Source organism: Oreochromis aureus, linkage group 12 (genome assembly GCF_013358895.1).
Source record: "Oreochromis aureus strain Israel breed Guangdong linkage group 12, ZZ_aureus, whole genome shotgun sequence".
NCBI lineage: Eukaryota > Metazoa > Chordata > Actinopteri > Cichliformes > Cichlidae > Oreochromis > Oreochromis aureus.
Window position 1 is genome coordinate 20,139,627 of NC_052953.1, and position 14,818 is coordinate 20,154,444.

The 14,818-nt window shown below is 43.0% G+C and overlaps 2 protein-coding genes across 2 annotated transcripts; one reads left to right on the plus strand and one right to left on the minus strand.

The window, feature by feature from the left end:
• The first annotated feature begins 1,647 nt into the window (after positions 1 to 1,647).
• Positions 1,648 to 4,912, plus strand: ficd (FIC domain protein adenylyltransferase). The gene is made up of 2 exons (XM_031755504.2): positions 1,648 to 2,339; positions 2,889 to 4,912. Exons 1-2 carry the CDS (start codon positions 2,069 to 2,071, stop codon positions 3,968 to 3,970), a joined length of 1,353 nt encoding a protein of 450 aa, XP_031611364.1. The 5' UTR covers positions 1,648 to 2,068; the 3' UTR covers positions 3,971 to 4,912.
• Positions 4,603 to 14,723, minus strand: sart3 (spliceosome associated factor 3, U4/U6 recycling protein). The gene is made up of 19 exons (XM_031755287.2): positions 14,492 to 14,723; positions 13,050 to 13,176; positions 12,854 to 12,958; positions 12,585 to 12,769; positions 12,232 to 12,337; positions 11,700 to 11,824; positions 11,447 to 11,602; positions 11,166 to 11,304; positions 10,125 to 10,232; positions 9,941 to 10,018; positions 9,794 to 9,852; positions 9,349 to 9,458; positions 8,242 to 8,354; positions 8,051 to 8,127; positions 7,790 to 7,961; positions 7,235 to 7,692; positions 6,884 to 7,036; positions 6,579 to 6,766; positions 4,603 to 6,457 (listed from the first exon to the last, which is right to left on the minus strand). The coding sequence occupies exons 1-19, from the start codon at positions 14,690 to 14,692 to the stop codon at positions 6,271 to 6,273; spliced, it is 2,847 nt and encodes a 948-aa protein (XP_031611147.1). The 5' UTR covers positions 14,693 to 14,723; the 3' UTR covers positions 4,603 to 6,270.
• Between the last annotated feature and the right edge of the window lie 95 nt (positions 14,724 to 14,818).

Consider the following 14,818-nt stretch of genomic DNA (forward strand, 5'->3'; position numbering starts at 1 on the left):
TTTTTTTCCTTTTTGCCGTGACTGCCCTCTACTGGTGGAAAACATGTAGCAGCCAAAAACCCAAACATATAGCTGAATAACACAAATACTAACAGATTTATGCAATGTTTTAGACATATTTTAGCTTTACACTTTGCCAAGTGCTACAGGTGCATATGCAGTCATTACAAATTTGGAGTGGAGAATTGTTTCATTTTGGGTTTAGAAGAACTGCAGCTGTACAAACAGCTGTATCTAAGACGACGACTGCTGTGGGGACAAGTACACCCTTACTGGTTCCAAAGCAATTTAAGGGATAGGTAACAACCAGGTGCTGCTCATCAAATGCATTTGATTCATTTATCTTTAGCAAGTGTGAGCATAAAGGCAGAATTTGGGGCAGTTTTATTGCTTTGGGGCATTTAAGTGTGTGTTAACATGATGCTACGATCTTCCCAGGAGTGAACATCCAACAGCAAATTCATCCCAAATGTCCTTTAGACAGACTAGACCAAAGAGGAGATGTTTTTGGCTATGCAGAGAGTTGATGATTTGGGTTTGTTTTGCAGCCGCAGCATCTGAATACCTTGAAGCCAAAGTAAAATGTGAGGCCATCAGTCAAACAGCTAAAGCTTGGCTGATACTAAATCACGCAACAGGACAATGATCCCAGGCACAGCAGCAAATATACAAGAGAATGGCTGAAAAAAACAATAATCAAGGCATTGCAATGGCCCAGACTGAGTGGTTAAGAGAGCTGTGTATAAACGAATACCACAAACCTCAATGAACTGAAGCGGCACTGTGGAGAAGAATGAGACAAAATTCACCCACAACAATGTGAGAGACTGATGAAGTCATACAAAAGATTATTGCATAGGTTGTTGCTGCTAATGGTGGTTCTACAAGCCCCTGAATTATAGGGTGTATTTAGTTGTTCACAGGAATGCACCATGCGTAACCGGATGATGGTTACAGAGTGCTTTGAAAACTTCCCTTTTCACAGGACTGTGTGTTGTTTACTCTGACTTGTCAAATCAAAATTATCTAACTTTTGTTTTGTTTATGTCTCCTGATAAAGGCTTTAGTCTCAAACAGTGCAAAATTGCATGGGACTTGATTTTTTTTTTTTAGGTTTGATGTTTGAACAGAATGAGCTATATTCAGTGTTTGACGGTGAATTATTTAAACTTACTTACTTAAAAAATCGATTTTCTAAATGTGGAAAAATTATGTGCCCGCCCAGATCCTGCAAACATGATTTGTGAAATTACTCTGTGTCCACCTGTCGGTAGATTTGGTCTGCATTAAGTGAGTCTTCCACTCTCATTGGCCTTTAAAATTAAAAAAAAAAAATATTTACATATTAATAGATTCTGGGTCTTCTGAAGAGAGGAGGAGGCACCGATAAGGATGGAAGTGAGGTTTTTTTTCTTCAAGAAAAAAAATCAGACAGAAATTACAGGTCAAAGCAAAGGAGATTTTAATAGGGCTTTAAATAGGATTTGTGTTTTCTTTTACATGTTTAAAAAAACATGTAAAAAAAACGTATGTACTTATAAATATTCATAATTGTAAATACCCTTTAACTAAAAAATAAATTCGATTACCTACTGATTACATAATAATGTCGCTCTGCTGCCTGAAAGGTAAAACTCGGGGAATAGGTTTCCATGACACAGCCAATCAGGGACGGTTACGAACCGTGAGTTGTATTGCTGCATTTTCACCCAATAGGCTCTGCCCTTCAATACACTTCTGACCAATGATATTCGAGGATGTTCAAACGTTGAGCTTAAGGAAGTTGGTGATGTGTGTATTATGTATACAGCTGTTCCGACTCTGGCCAAAAAGTCAGCCGCCGTTTGGTCGTTAAGTGAGCTTAAGGTTTAGAGCCTCCGTTTGTAGCTAAAGGTAGCTTGCTTTCTAACTTCTGGGCGTTAAAAGTTGTCTCGTTTAGTTGATCTCTCGCGGCAGCTGCCATGCTGCTCGTTTTCCTCCTGTTCGCCACCTTTCGGGTCTCCAGGCTGGAGTGAAAATAGATGGGGGCCATTACACCAGAAGATGGAGGATTTAACCAGGGGTCCTCATGGCTGCTGTGAAGGTGTGGAGTTACTACAGCGCCCGTGTCCTAGGAGGATGGGGCCCGCTGCTTTGCATCGCCCTCGGCTCACTGGTGGCGCTCCTGATGCCCATGGTTGGGGTGGAGGATCAGTGCTGTGCCTCCCTGAGAGGCATCGCTCAGCTCCGCTGCCAGCTGTGGGGAAGTCCACAGCAGCATCCAGCTGTGCAGTCCACCAGCCTCACCGTCCCCTTCACTGCTCTTGATGTGCTGCCTCAGAAGCCCAAGCCGACCAAAGGTACACACACGTTGTTTACTGACTGTGGAGGTCAGCTTAGTGCCATATGCAGAACAAGATTAACCATATGTCGAGAAAGAAGGCCCGTGTGAACTCATCTAGTGCTTAATTTAACAAATTTATAGAGAAAACTGCGTGCCCTTAATCGCCTTCAAGCTCTGATCGTATTAGTTTTTCCTGTATGTTGGGATTTCTGAATGACGGTATTGTGAAGACGTCAGCTTGTAATTCTCCAAATCCTCTGCAAATTGTAGGCATTTTCACACTGTTTTCTAACTGTGAAGACCAGCGAACTGTTAAGGACAAAAAGGAAGCATATCAACTAAATGTAAAAATAACAAATTTGCGGTTCCAGTGTTTTAAGTTGAATATTAGTTCCCTGAATGATTTCTGAAGTTGTTGAAAATTCTAGTTCATCCAAGTGTAATAAACGTTTTTTTAAATTAATTAATTAATTAATTTATTTATTTATTCATATTTTGTCATGACATGACCTGCTGTTTTACTGCATCTTCACTGCTCACCCTGTCCATCATGTCGTGATTGCAGAGATGGAGCTGGAGGCCAAAGCTGCACTGCAGTTGGCTCAGGAGATGAAGAAACTTGGGAAGAGGGAGAAGGCTCACAAGCTGCTGGTGCATGCACTTAGCATGAACCCAGACTTTGTGGATGCCCTGACGGAGCTGGGGACCATTTTAGAGGAGGAGAAGGATGTCGTCCAGGCAGATCACCTCTACACCAAGGCCCTGGCCATCTCACCGTGCAACGAGAGAGCTCTGGTTAGCCGAGACCGGACCCTTCCCCTGGTGGAAGAGATCGATCAGCGTTACTTCAGCATCATCGACAGTAAAGTGCGCCAGCTTATGTCCATTCCTAAAGGGAACTCTGCATTCCGCCGAGTGATGGAGGAGACCTACTACCACCACATCTACCACACCGTGGCCATTGAAGGCAGCACGCTCACGCTGTCAGAGATTCGTCACATCATTGAGACGCGTTACGCCGTCCCCGGAAAGAGCCTGCAGGAGCAGAACGAGGCGATCGGGGTGGATGCGGCCATGAAGTACATCAACACGACGCTGTTGTCCAGATCAGGAGCCATCACCGTCAACGACATCCTGGAGATCCACCGGCGGGTGCTCGGCTACGTAGACCCCGTGGAGGGAGGGAGGCTGCGCACCAACCAGGTGTTTGTGGGCCACCACATCCCTCCTCACCCTCGGGACCTGCAGCGACACATGCAGGAGCTCGTTCAGTGGCTCAACTCCGACGAGGCGCTGCAGCTTCACCCCGTGGAATACGCTGCACTCGCCCACTATAAACTGGTGTACATACACCCATTTGTTGACGGCAACGGACGCACGTCACGGCTGCTCATGAACCTCGTGCTCATGCAAGCGAGATACCCACCAATTACTATCCGCAAGGAACAACGGGCTGAATACTACGCTGCTCTGGACACAGCCAATGAGGGTGATGTGCGGCCCTTCATCCGCTTTATTGCCAAATGTACAGAAATAACGTTGGACACGTTGTTGATTTCTACAACGGAGCACGCCGTAGGGCTGCCGGGAGCAGGCCAGGACCAGACCTGTTTCGACTGCAAGCAGACCATCCCATTCCACAACTGAGCATAGGGTAGGGAGAAAGGAGCGTGGCAACACTGGTATGCAAACATAGATGTCAGTTCATTTCAAAGCTCCATCATAAAATGTGAATTCCTTTGTCCACATCGTACCCATCATTCCCTCCTCAGTTTGGATTCTGTGCCCGCTGAATTCATCAGCCTGCTTCAGGAAGATGAACTAAAATTTGCTTTTTGTTGTGTCAGGTTTGCTTTCCCACACCTAATTTTCCTACGCAATGAAAAGTCGTGTTGTGGGAGAGTTTAGGTGTTTTAATTCTCCATCATATTACGAGGAGGAAACTAAACAAGATTTCTGTCTGACTTGAATCTTCGGTTTCAACTGCGGGTGTGCACGGTGAACATTTAGTTCTTTGACATAAAGATGACGTCTCCAGACACTGTAATGCACTTTCCTGTATTTTCTTATTTATTTTAAAATAAAAGTTGTCTATAATGAGCAAAGTCGGGCATCATTTGTATGACTTTATTAAAACAAGTTTCAGACCAGAAAAGAAGGGAGGGAAAAGAAATATGACGTGATTTCATTTGTTCTATAGGGACCCCCCCCCCTTCAAAAAAACACAAGGGGTAAAAATAAAAGGATAAAAGTCAAAAAGCACAAAATAAATACTGAGATTAAACAAACAAAAATAGCCTTTTATTATTTACCTCTATTCCAAATGTAAAACACTGACTATAGAAATTATACAAACAGCAATGCACATAACAGAATACAACCTTTTTAGTATAGACATAAAACAGAAGGTGACTTCTACAACTTCAACATCTTTAACTTTTTTTTCTCCTTTTTCTTTTTTAATTAGGCCACTGCGGTGAGAGCAATACATACAGCTTGTATCCCATCTGTTTTGATAACTTAAGATTTATCACAAACTATGCTGACCTTTTTTTTTTTTTTTTAAACATGTTTACCGAGTATCCTGTACACAAACAGAATTTTATTAATGTGTAAAACAAGACGAGTGGACATCGACCCCCTGAAACACGGGATTACTGAAATGGGAACTGCATAGATTCTGACCATCCTCTTGTTTTTCCAGAGAGCGACATCGACTCTGTAAAGAAAACCAAACCACACTTATAAAAACAGCTCGAGTTTATATTCACACTTTTTTTAAAACAACTTTAGACTAATGGGTGTCTTCTTCCAATATTAAGTGCTAGAGGGCTGCAAGCGTCTCTTTTTCACCAAATACTCTGCTGTGGTAATTTTCTCCAAGGGTTAATATCAAATAATGTGAAAGCCAATTAAAAATTCGCCAATGTAGACAAAACTAATGACTGAAAATTGTCTTGAAGGATAAAACCTTTCTTCTTTCTGAGCTGCAGACTACAGCCTCACGAGGCCCACACGGAGCCAGGTGTTTCCTGCCATCAAAGCGCTTCAGAATCGCCGGCTTCCTGCTTATGTGCACCCTCTTAAATTTCAGGCAGGTACCCTTCATTCCTCTTTAAATGTGACTGATGTTCTCCGAATGAACAGACGGGCCACACACAGAAATATAAAAATATAAGCGAGGTTACTTAAAACAGATCTGTGAATACTTTAACTCAAGCCTCAGCTGTGTGGCGCAGGACGGCAGCTTTCAAGCCGTCTTAAAAGGTCTTTTTTTGACAGTAGCTTTAGAGGTTCTCTGTAGCATAATAATACTGGACATTAGTACTACATGGTGACTCGGAGATGGTGTTACATAAAAAATAATGAATCGGCTGTACTATAAGGTCAAGAAATAAAACGATTTCGGCTCCTTAAAAAACATCTGGAGAGTGTCTTTTCATCACTAGCACATCCAATATTATGTACACACACCAACTATATTACACCACGTCCAAACTTTTGCATATACCTATTTAAAACAACATTCACAAGTTTGGCTGTTTTGAATATTTAAAAAAATACTCTCCCATATGCTTCTGTCAAAGTCCCTTACAGTGCACAACAACAACAACAACAACAAAAGAGAAAAACAAAAAAAGGAAACCTTGCAACAATTTTAGATACAGTATATTTACACACAAATATGATACACTTTTAATAAAACATCCTGGCTGCCACCTTCGAAACACACCCATCAAAAACAATCCGACACACTCTTTGAAAAGGGCTCGTGATGGGGATTTAAGGCAATCTCGCAGAACGGATGGTGAGAGCATGACCGGGATTAAAGGGACATCAGGTAACCGGTTACAAAAAAGAAAAAAAAATTAATCAAGGACACCCATTTGTAAGGACACAAGATGGCTTTCAGTGTGAAGGCGGTCGTCACGCTCTCGCCTGTCTTCTCACATGTTGAGGAGCATCTTGGCAAAGTCTGAATTTGACAACTGCTTCGGCTCTCCGGCTGCATTTCCTGCTGCGCTGGCTGGCTCTCCGTCCGCCGCGCTCCCGTTCTCCACTTTGCCGGTGGGCGCGGATTGTCGGTGCAGGGAACGAGGGAGCATGGAGAGCTGGGTGCGTCCTTTCCCTCTCCTGGGAAAAGGAAAGGAAAATAGTTGAATTTTGACCCCTGTCTTTATTACCAATATAGATCTGGGAATCAGGGAAGAGCGATTGCAAGCATTTTATGGAAGAAACATTTTGGGAAACTTACGCTCCGTAGACCTGGCGAGGCATCGCGTCTCCCGTGGGCCTGCTCGACCCAGGTTTATCTGTCGCGTTTCTGCGAGGAGGGTTGCTTATAGCAACAGAGATTTTGTTGCCCTCCACTTCTATGCCGTCCATTTTCAGCACTGCCTGAGAGGCCTGGGTTTCATCTGCAAACTCAACATATGCCAGACCCTGCAGAGTCACACACAGCATAAGAGGGTTAACACACCAACAACTTCGCCCTGCGTGTGGGTCAAAGGCAGCGATCGCTAGTTCGATTATCTCACCGCTGTGCGCTTTATTCCTCACCTTGGGTTTTCCTGAGCGATACGTGACCAAACGAACTTCTTTGATGGTGCCGTGATTTTTGCAGATTTCCGCCAGCTGCTCCTTAGTGCATGAGAACGGCAGCCCAGAGATGAAGATTTTGTGTTTCTCCATCATCGTGTTGTATTTAAACACCTACAAGGACATGAGCGTGAAGATATCTGTTAGCCAAGCTGGATGAAAAACTCATTGAATTGATAATTAGTCACAATATTTTAGCACCTAAAATAATAATCTTGGACTGGGTGAAGTGGCATAGGTAGCCATATTAACTAAATAAAAATGATGAGGCATTTAAGTTCAACACAAATGCAGGAACTGAGCCACGCTTACCTTAAAGTCAGGATTTTTGTTTTTGTCAACACACGGCGACACAAACACGGGCCTGCCCCCCACGTCCCGTCGGTCCAGCTTCAGGGCTTCAGGGACTGACACTGGGGATTCAAACTGTACATAACCGTAGCCTCTGAAGCTTCCTTTACCAGTAAAGATCGGGCGAATCTGCTTGATCGGACCGCAGGTCTCAAACAGCGTCCTGAGCTTCGCCTCTGGCTCCTCCAGGGTGTACGCCAGATTGCTGACGAACACGCTGCTGTTGTCATTTCGAAGCTCCAGGTTGTCTTCATTCTGCCTGTGGGCAGGTGGAGCTGCTGCTGCTCCTTGTGGGGCTTTTTTAGTAGCAGGCGGAGCAGGCTTATATCCAGGGGGCGTGGCCTTTCCAAAGGGTCCAGTCTCTGTCTCCATGTACTCATCTGTGGGTTGGTCAGCGTTTCCTCGGTGCCTTTTAGGACCTTGTTATGTCACAGAGAAACAAAACGTTAGAATCACATTTAGTTTTGGTTACAAAAAACTACAAGTCCATCTCTCCGGCTAAGCAGTCTATTTCACCTGCGTCCTCATTCCATTCATCTTGATAATCGTCCTGTTCTGCTTTCCTCTTCTCCCCAGCTCGTGTTCCCTTCTGGACCTTCTTCTGAGCCTTCTTTTCTACCTTGGCTTTCCGCCGCTGCTCAGCTCTCTCGTCCTCTTGCCGAGCCAGGTTGGCTTCTTTCTCAGCTGCCTAACAGATGGTCAGAACATGGTAACATTAGCCAAAGGCAGCCAAACGATACACCTGGCCGGCGCAGTACTGCTGACAAGAGCTCCTACCTTCGCTCGCTGTTCATTAATCCTGTTCAGCCGGGTCTCTGTCTTCTGCACAGCGAAGTCCCAGTCCTCCAGAGAACCTGTAGGTGGGAACGTGTAGCATAAAGCCATACTGTGTCAAATTCTCCCTTTTTAAAAAAAAATTAAATAACGATTTATAATGAATTTATAAGAATTTTTAGTTTGAGGCTCACCTTCCACCCTCTCAAAGCTGAGCAGGACTTCACATACATGCTCTGGGTAGTCTGAGGTGCACTGAACTGCTCTGTGGAGAGCTTTTCGACAGTGAATCGAGTCCCCATATGACCTGAAGATTAAAAAAAAAGCAAAAACCATCAAGCACAACCATTTTTTTAGTTAGTTAGAAAGGCATCAGCCACTTAAATTAGTTTTTCCCAGTCAGGCATCTCCTGTCTAACTCGCACACCGAAAATTGTTCTTTAGAATAAAAACAAGTCCAGTTACACTGACATGTACTGCATATGTGTACTGTGAGCATGCAGTCAAATACATTTGGACAAATTGCTGGTAAATTCACTGCTTTCCATTCAAGAAAAGACTATCCCGTGAATGTATTTATTTATTTTACAGTATTGTCCAAAAGTCTTCAGCAACCTTTCATTTCTTAATATTTTGCTCAGAAACTGAGAAATAGGCGCAGCAATAAAACAGTAAAACAACTTGACAGCCTCACATCCACTGAGACCATTTCGGATAAGGCTTCAGTAAACAGTAGATGAGCCAGATCTCTCAGGTCTTTGCTGCATTCGTTCCTACGTCTTCGTGACTTGACTTTCAGATACTGTTCATCTGCTCTGTATAGTTTTTTTTAAGCCCGACACTTTTTCTGTTGTCATCCACTTGTCCAGTTTCATTGTTTTTTTAAGGGCACACATGGTAAGATATGCCAAGTTCTAGCTTGCTGGAAATCACCTTGTTTGTCTGTGCAAAATTACTACTTTGTAACTTTCAAATTGTGTTATATTTGGTTCTTTTCATAGATTGAAATAACGCTTGAACAACATAAAGACATTCTTCTGATTATGGGCAGCTAAATAGTCTGGACTGAAAATGACCGAGAAAGCAGCCAATGTCCAAAGAGAATCTTTGAAAGACCTTCAGGAAGCCCGGACACCGCTTTAAAAATATCTACAGGAAAGTCTGTCTCCTTGGTAGCAATATATTAAAAAAAATGAGTGGTGGGCTTGAGACCATTGCACAACAATGTAGGGTCAGGTGTATATATTGTACTACTTAGAAGTAAATGAAGAAGAGAAAGACAAAGTCACAGACTCACAAACCTTTCCAGGTTGTAGTACTCGAGCCACATGTTGGCATACTTGGCGTTTCCTTTTGTCATGATGCTATCCCACAGTTCTCTGGCCTTCTGCATGTTCTTGCAGTGAAGCGCCTGACAAGGAAAAGGAAATACATCTATATGACACACACAATAACTACTGTATCCAAGTTGTCAGTGAGAACGCCTTTACCCTCCATCTCATTACAAAGAGGGTAAAGGTGATTTTTACAAGTGATTCTACTGTGACTCAAACATGTCTGTAGGAAACTGTGGAGCTAAATTAACTCTTTATTTAAGACCTAATTTAAATAAAGAAGCTTACTTCTTTTGTTACATGATTTGACCTGGCTCATTCGACTGTGCTAACTGATTTACTCGCCACAATTCAACAACACTACTACACACTGCATGCTCCTGAAAACGGTTGTCATAGTAACACCGCTTACCTCTATCCGTGCCCAGATCTGCATGATGATACAAGAAGGATCACCACTTTCACCAAACCCTACAGTGACAAAGGAAGGTGAATAATGTGAAAACTAAACCAGGACAAGAAGACAGCAAAAAAACAGATGTCAGTGCCGTCTGCTTACGCTCTTCGACATCGTGTTTCATGTAGTCCAGAGATCGAGAGAAGGCTGCTCGTAATTCCTCTAACTCTTTGCTTGACTCTGCAAAAAAAAAACACAAGGTAACACATCATCAAATACATTATTTGAGTTGTGTTTTGTTTTTTTCCTGACGTACAAAATGTTCATGACACAAAAACGCTCTCACCTTTACTGAAATCCACGCGTCTCCTCAAGTAGTCGAGGTACGCCTGCCAAATTTCCACGTAATCAGTAGCCTGAATGAAGCCTGCATTTAGTGCCTTCTCAAAGACATCTGCGTGGAAGACAAAAGAGAAAAATACACATCAGACGACAACATTTCTCTAGAAGGTCGTTAGTATTTTCAATAAATTCAAGGTAGTTTTAAAATGAATGAAAGACAAGCACACGTCTTTCATTATCCTTTATAATGCTAATGATTTAATATCAAGGTACAATTCGGGTTGTGTTTAGTTTCATCTATTGCCTGTTTTATGACTCTTTATGGGCTACAGTGGTAGACATAAACCATAAAAGCCATAATAAATCAGATTTGGATAGTCAGGTTTTTTTCAGAAAACAAAGAAATAACTATACTGTAAGTTAAAAAAAAATATTTATCCGTCTCACAGGTATTTTTCAGGGAGCAGGACATATTATGGAGTGGACTAATTTTGCCTTTTTGTCATCACATTTAATATAAATGTGATAAGGACCGGTCTTCCTTAGAAAAAATAAACACAAAAATGTGCATGCCTAGGTGATCTTATAATGATGGAGCCAAGTCCATCGAATCATTTTTTTAAACTCTTACATACTTGGAAGTCAGGCAAGGTTAAGAAAGGTTACATTTTTCCACATTTCATCAGTCATACAGCTCAATCTTTTTAAACTCAAACATAGTAATAATGAAACCACAAAACAGAATAAACAAACTAAGTTAATATTCATCCTGTGTTAGTAATTGCTTCCACAAATACTTGTAAATTCTTTTTATAATAAATGAAATTAACAAAATAATCACTTATAACGAGAACAATTATCAGTTTGTCTCTAAAACCAATGCACATCCATTCAGAATGAATGCAAATTAAATTCCACTGAAAAACCCTATCAATCTGTTTCAGTCCTATTTGTTATGAAGAAAAAAAGGAGTTCAAATAGTTTCAATATTGAAGGCAGCGGGGGTTCTTGTGTGAACAGCTTCGAGCTGCGCTCGTGTTCTTACCGGACACGGTCTGATGGTCGGCTCCGTGCCTCTCCAGAGCGAGCAGGTAGCTCTTCCACAGTCCCATGGTCCAGGGGCAGTTCCTGACTGCACGTTCATGAGTGGAGAGAACCAAGTCTTTGAACTTCAGCTGACGATCCTGCCGATCACAGAGAAAGAAAAATAGTTAAAAATGGTTAAAACAGTCTGAAAAACGAACGAGATGAACAGCAAGGTTTTATACATTAGACGGGGGGGGGGGATAAAGACGGCATCACATCAAACAGTGACCAACAACTCACGAGGTATGTGGTGTATTTGGCCCACATGTCTGGCACCAGGCAGTTCTCTGACAGAGCGCGCTCAAAGGTTATCTGGATCCGTGCTGGGTCGCCCTCCTTTAGTTCAAAGTCGATGTAGGCCTGATATTCTGCTAACTTTGGAGTTTCTGCTACCATCTGCAGCAAAACAACAGCAGTGTTCACAAAAACGATCAACATCATTTAAAAACATTACACAGAACGAATGGACATCATATTTAGCAAAGTGCATTACCAGAGCCTCCTCAAACGGTTTGCACTTCTCCATCTGCTGCAAAGCTTTCTTGTACTGATGCATAACCGTCTCAGGGACGCCATGTTCGGACCACTCCTCATATTCTGCGTAGGTGCCTTCCATGTCTACAAAGCAGCAGAGCACAATTATCACAGATTTTGCAGGAAATTTACTCTTTCAAGATTGGATATAAAAATACAAACACCACAAATAATTACACAGTCAATAGTCATTTTTCAGTTTTGCAAAATGTTCTACTTTATCTGTTGCTTTACTTAAATTTAGAGATTCAAATGTTTCAGAAACGGCACGGCTCTCCACTCAGAGAAAAACAACACGATACCAAACCATCCGGTTAACTCTCTAGTAAACTAATGAGGAGTGCACTCGTCACCCTGACATGTTAATTTTATCCTAAAAGCCAGCGTCATAACTTTCTTTAAACCGGGTAATTTCTGACATATGGCTCTCGCAACAGGAATCTGTCTCATTTTACAGCAACCAGTCTGGCCAGAAGACACGTCATGCTTACCCATTAAAGGGATGGCCAACTGTCGGCGAAACAGTGTATGGATTCGCTCAAGCTGGGTCTTCAGCATCTCCTGTTCCTCATGGCTGGGAATCCTGCCAGGGGGAGGCTGAGAGGAAAGCCAGCAGAGAACATGGTGTTAAAGCACAAGCCATTCAGTCAAACATGGAAAGAATTCAAGTCAGCAATCTGAACTGAAGAAGTGTTATATTTGACAGCAATAACATGGAAATAAAATTATTTACACTAGCTTTTAATTTCTAAGACAATATGGCATATGTACACAATCAATACAAAAACACAAACATAGCTTATGTGTGAATGGTGAACTCTGTCCTAGTGACGGGAACACAAACCTGCACTGTGGACAGGATGGCGTTCTCAAACTCTCTGTACGCCTCCCACACCATCTGTCCCTTGGTCATGTGAAGCCCCACTGCTGTCACCGCCCTCTCAAAGATGGATCTCACCCTGTCGATTCCGCCCGGTGAGCCCATACCGCCGATCGAGTACTGCGCGTACTCAAGCCAGATATCGGGACCTGTGTGTGTAAAGTTAAATGTTAGGATTGTGTAATTACTAATCATCAGGCCGGAAGGTGGTGGCGATGGTGTTGCGCACTCACAGATATAGTCTTTAACAGCTCTCTCAAACAGCTCATATACTTTCTCTCGGTTTGGCTCCTCCTCAGTCAGACGGATTTCATCCTTGAGCCAATCCAGCCAGATCTCTGGGGGATTAAACAAAACAAGGTTTCAGTTGTAAATAATGCAGAGCCGCTTATTCCTCCAACCCCAGAAGCATGTCAGGCGTGCACCAACCTTCAGTGAGAGGGAAAAGCTCACTCATCTTCTGCCTCGCCTTTCGCAAGCGGAAAAGTTCCCCCTCTTGCTTGAGCAGCTTGATAAGATCCACATGGCAGTTGTAGTCGAAAGCGTTGATGGACAGCTGAGGAGTTACACAAAGATGAAGAAGGAATGAGATATGTGACAATGCACTTCAGGGGTTTTGTAGGCACAAAATCACAATCGGTTGGCATGTAAAAGCTACTTTAAGCTGTTCTCGCATTCACAAGAGGTCGCCACAGCAGGTAGCTCCGCATATTTGATTTGGCCGAATTTCTACCCTTCATGACGCAACCTCTCCCAGGATCCCACCAGGGATCTTTTGTTTCTTAGGTGAACACATAAACAGCCACAATTGGTCTGCATGTAGGAAAAGTGTGTTACCTTATTTAACATATCTCTATGAATTTAAAAATATTTTTTATGAAGCTTGTTGGCAGGCCAAGATCTCTTTGGTGAAAATACAAATCTGTTATATGCAGAAAAATCCCTGCACTTAAACAAAGTGTATCCTAAACAATCCATGCTTTATTTTATGTGTTTACCTCTAATTTATTACCACCATAAAAGAAAATAAAGTTCACTTATAATTCATGTAATGAACTATGAGAGTTCTCTTTAAAGCGTAATAACATTGTTGTTGTTCTTCTTTATTATTAACAGCTGCAAGACTACAAACTAAACCCACTCCTTCATGAGAGCATATGTTCATATTTTGTTGAGCTGTTGACTGAAAATTCAGGTAGTTTCGTGGGTTGCAGTTTGATCTGTTGGACTTTTGTGCTACATCAGTGAGACTGAATATTTAAAACATATCTCTGTATATAGCACAGTACAGTCAGCAGTACCACACACTGATGCTCGCAGAGGGACTCGTGTACAGTCATGCAGTTGGATCTATGTTTGAGTGTATTTGTAGGTTGCAGGAGAGCTACACCTACTACACAGTCACCAGCGAAGCTGCAGCAGCACTCTCCGTACTTAAGACTACAGCAGATTCAATGTTATGTGAAGGGGTCAAACCCACTGATCACGTGACGCTCATTAAAGTTAGCACAGCGTGTACTGTTTTTGTTTGTACTGTACTTTGTTTCTAACCCACACTAAACGCTGGGATCCTACCGTGGACCGAGACTGCAAGAAAAAAGGCGCGTGTGAATACGAGGCACGCGAACTACTAGCATCGCACATTAGCAGGGCAGCTAATCACGACAGCTATGTAAATGACGTGGTTGTATAGGGCTTTGGAGCTGTTTTTGGTTAACGAGAGCTACCAACGCCACGTATATTTTCTGCCTTTACTCGACCATGTCATGACGGAGGAGTTCGCCGCTTTAACGCTGCCTACCCGATTGTGGCTGGCCGTGTTTACCACCCATTCATTCTCATTAGCCCCTCGGCTAACGCTGGCTAATTACCTGCTCCTCAAGTCGCTGGATCTCGGCTTCATTTTCTTTCTCGTCCTCTGACGAATCGTCCTCCTCGTCTTCGTCTGAATTTTCCACTCCCATGCCTTCCTCCTCGCCTTCGTCCGATTCCATCTCCCTCTCCTCCATCCCTGCATCTTCCTCCTCCATATCTTGCAACTGCGTTTGCTCTGCGTTGCTTGACGCTGCCATGTTGGAAAGGCTATCTGCCTGGTAACAGCCTGCTAGCAGCCAGCGGGACGATGAGAGGCGGAGCCCGTCAACACGGGTCACCGTCTAACCTCGCCCGTGGCCGCTAGTGGGCGCTCCCTGGTTGTG

Bases quoted from the DNA above. Each gene is read 5' to 3' on its own strand.
- sart3 (XM_031755287.2), bottom strand. From the start codon at position 14,692: ATGGCAGCGTCAAGCAACGCAGAGCAAACGCAGTTGCAAGATATGGAG. The intron at 10,233-11,165 runs GTAAGAACACGA...TCTTCCACGCAG, and splicing joins CGACCATCAGACCGTGTCCG to ATGTCTTTGAGAAGGCACTA. The intron at 6,458-6,578 runs GTAAGTTTCCCA...TCCTTTTCCCAG, and splicing joins CCTCGCCAGGTCTACGGAGC to GAGAGGGAAAGGACGCACCC.
- ficd (XM_031755504.2), top strand. From the start codon at position 2,069: ATGGCTGCTGTGAAGGTGTGGAGTTACTACAGCGCCCGTGTCCTAGGA. The intron at 2,340-2,888 runs GTACACACACGT...TCGTGATTGCAG, and splicing joins GAAGCCCAAGCCGACCAAAG to AGATGGAGCTGGAGGCCAAA.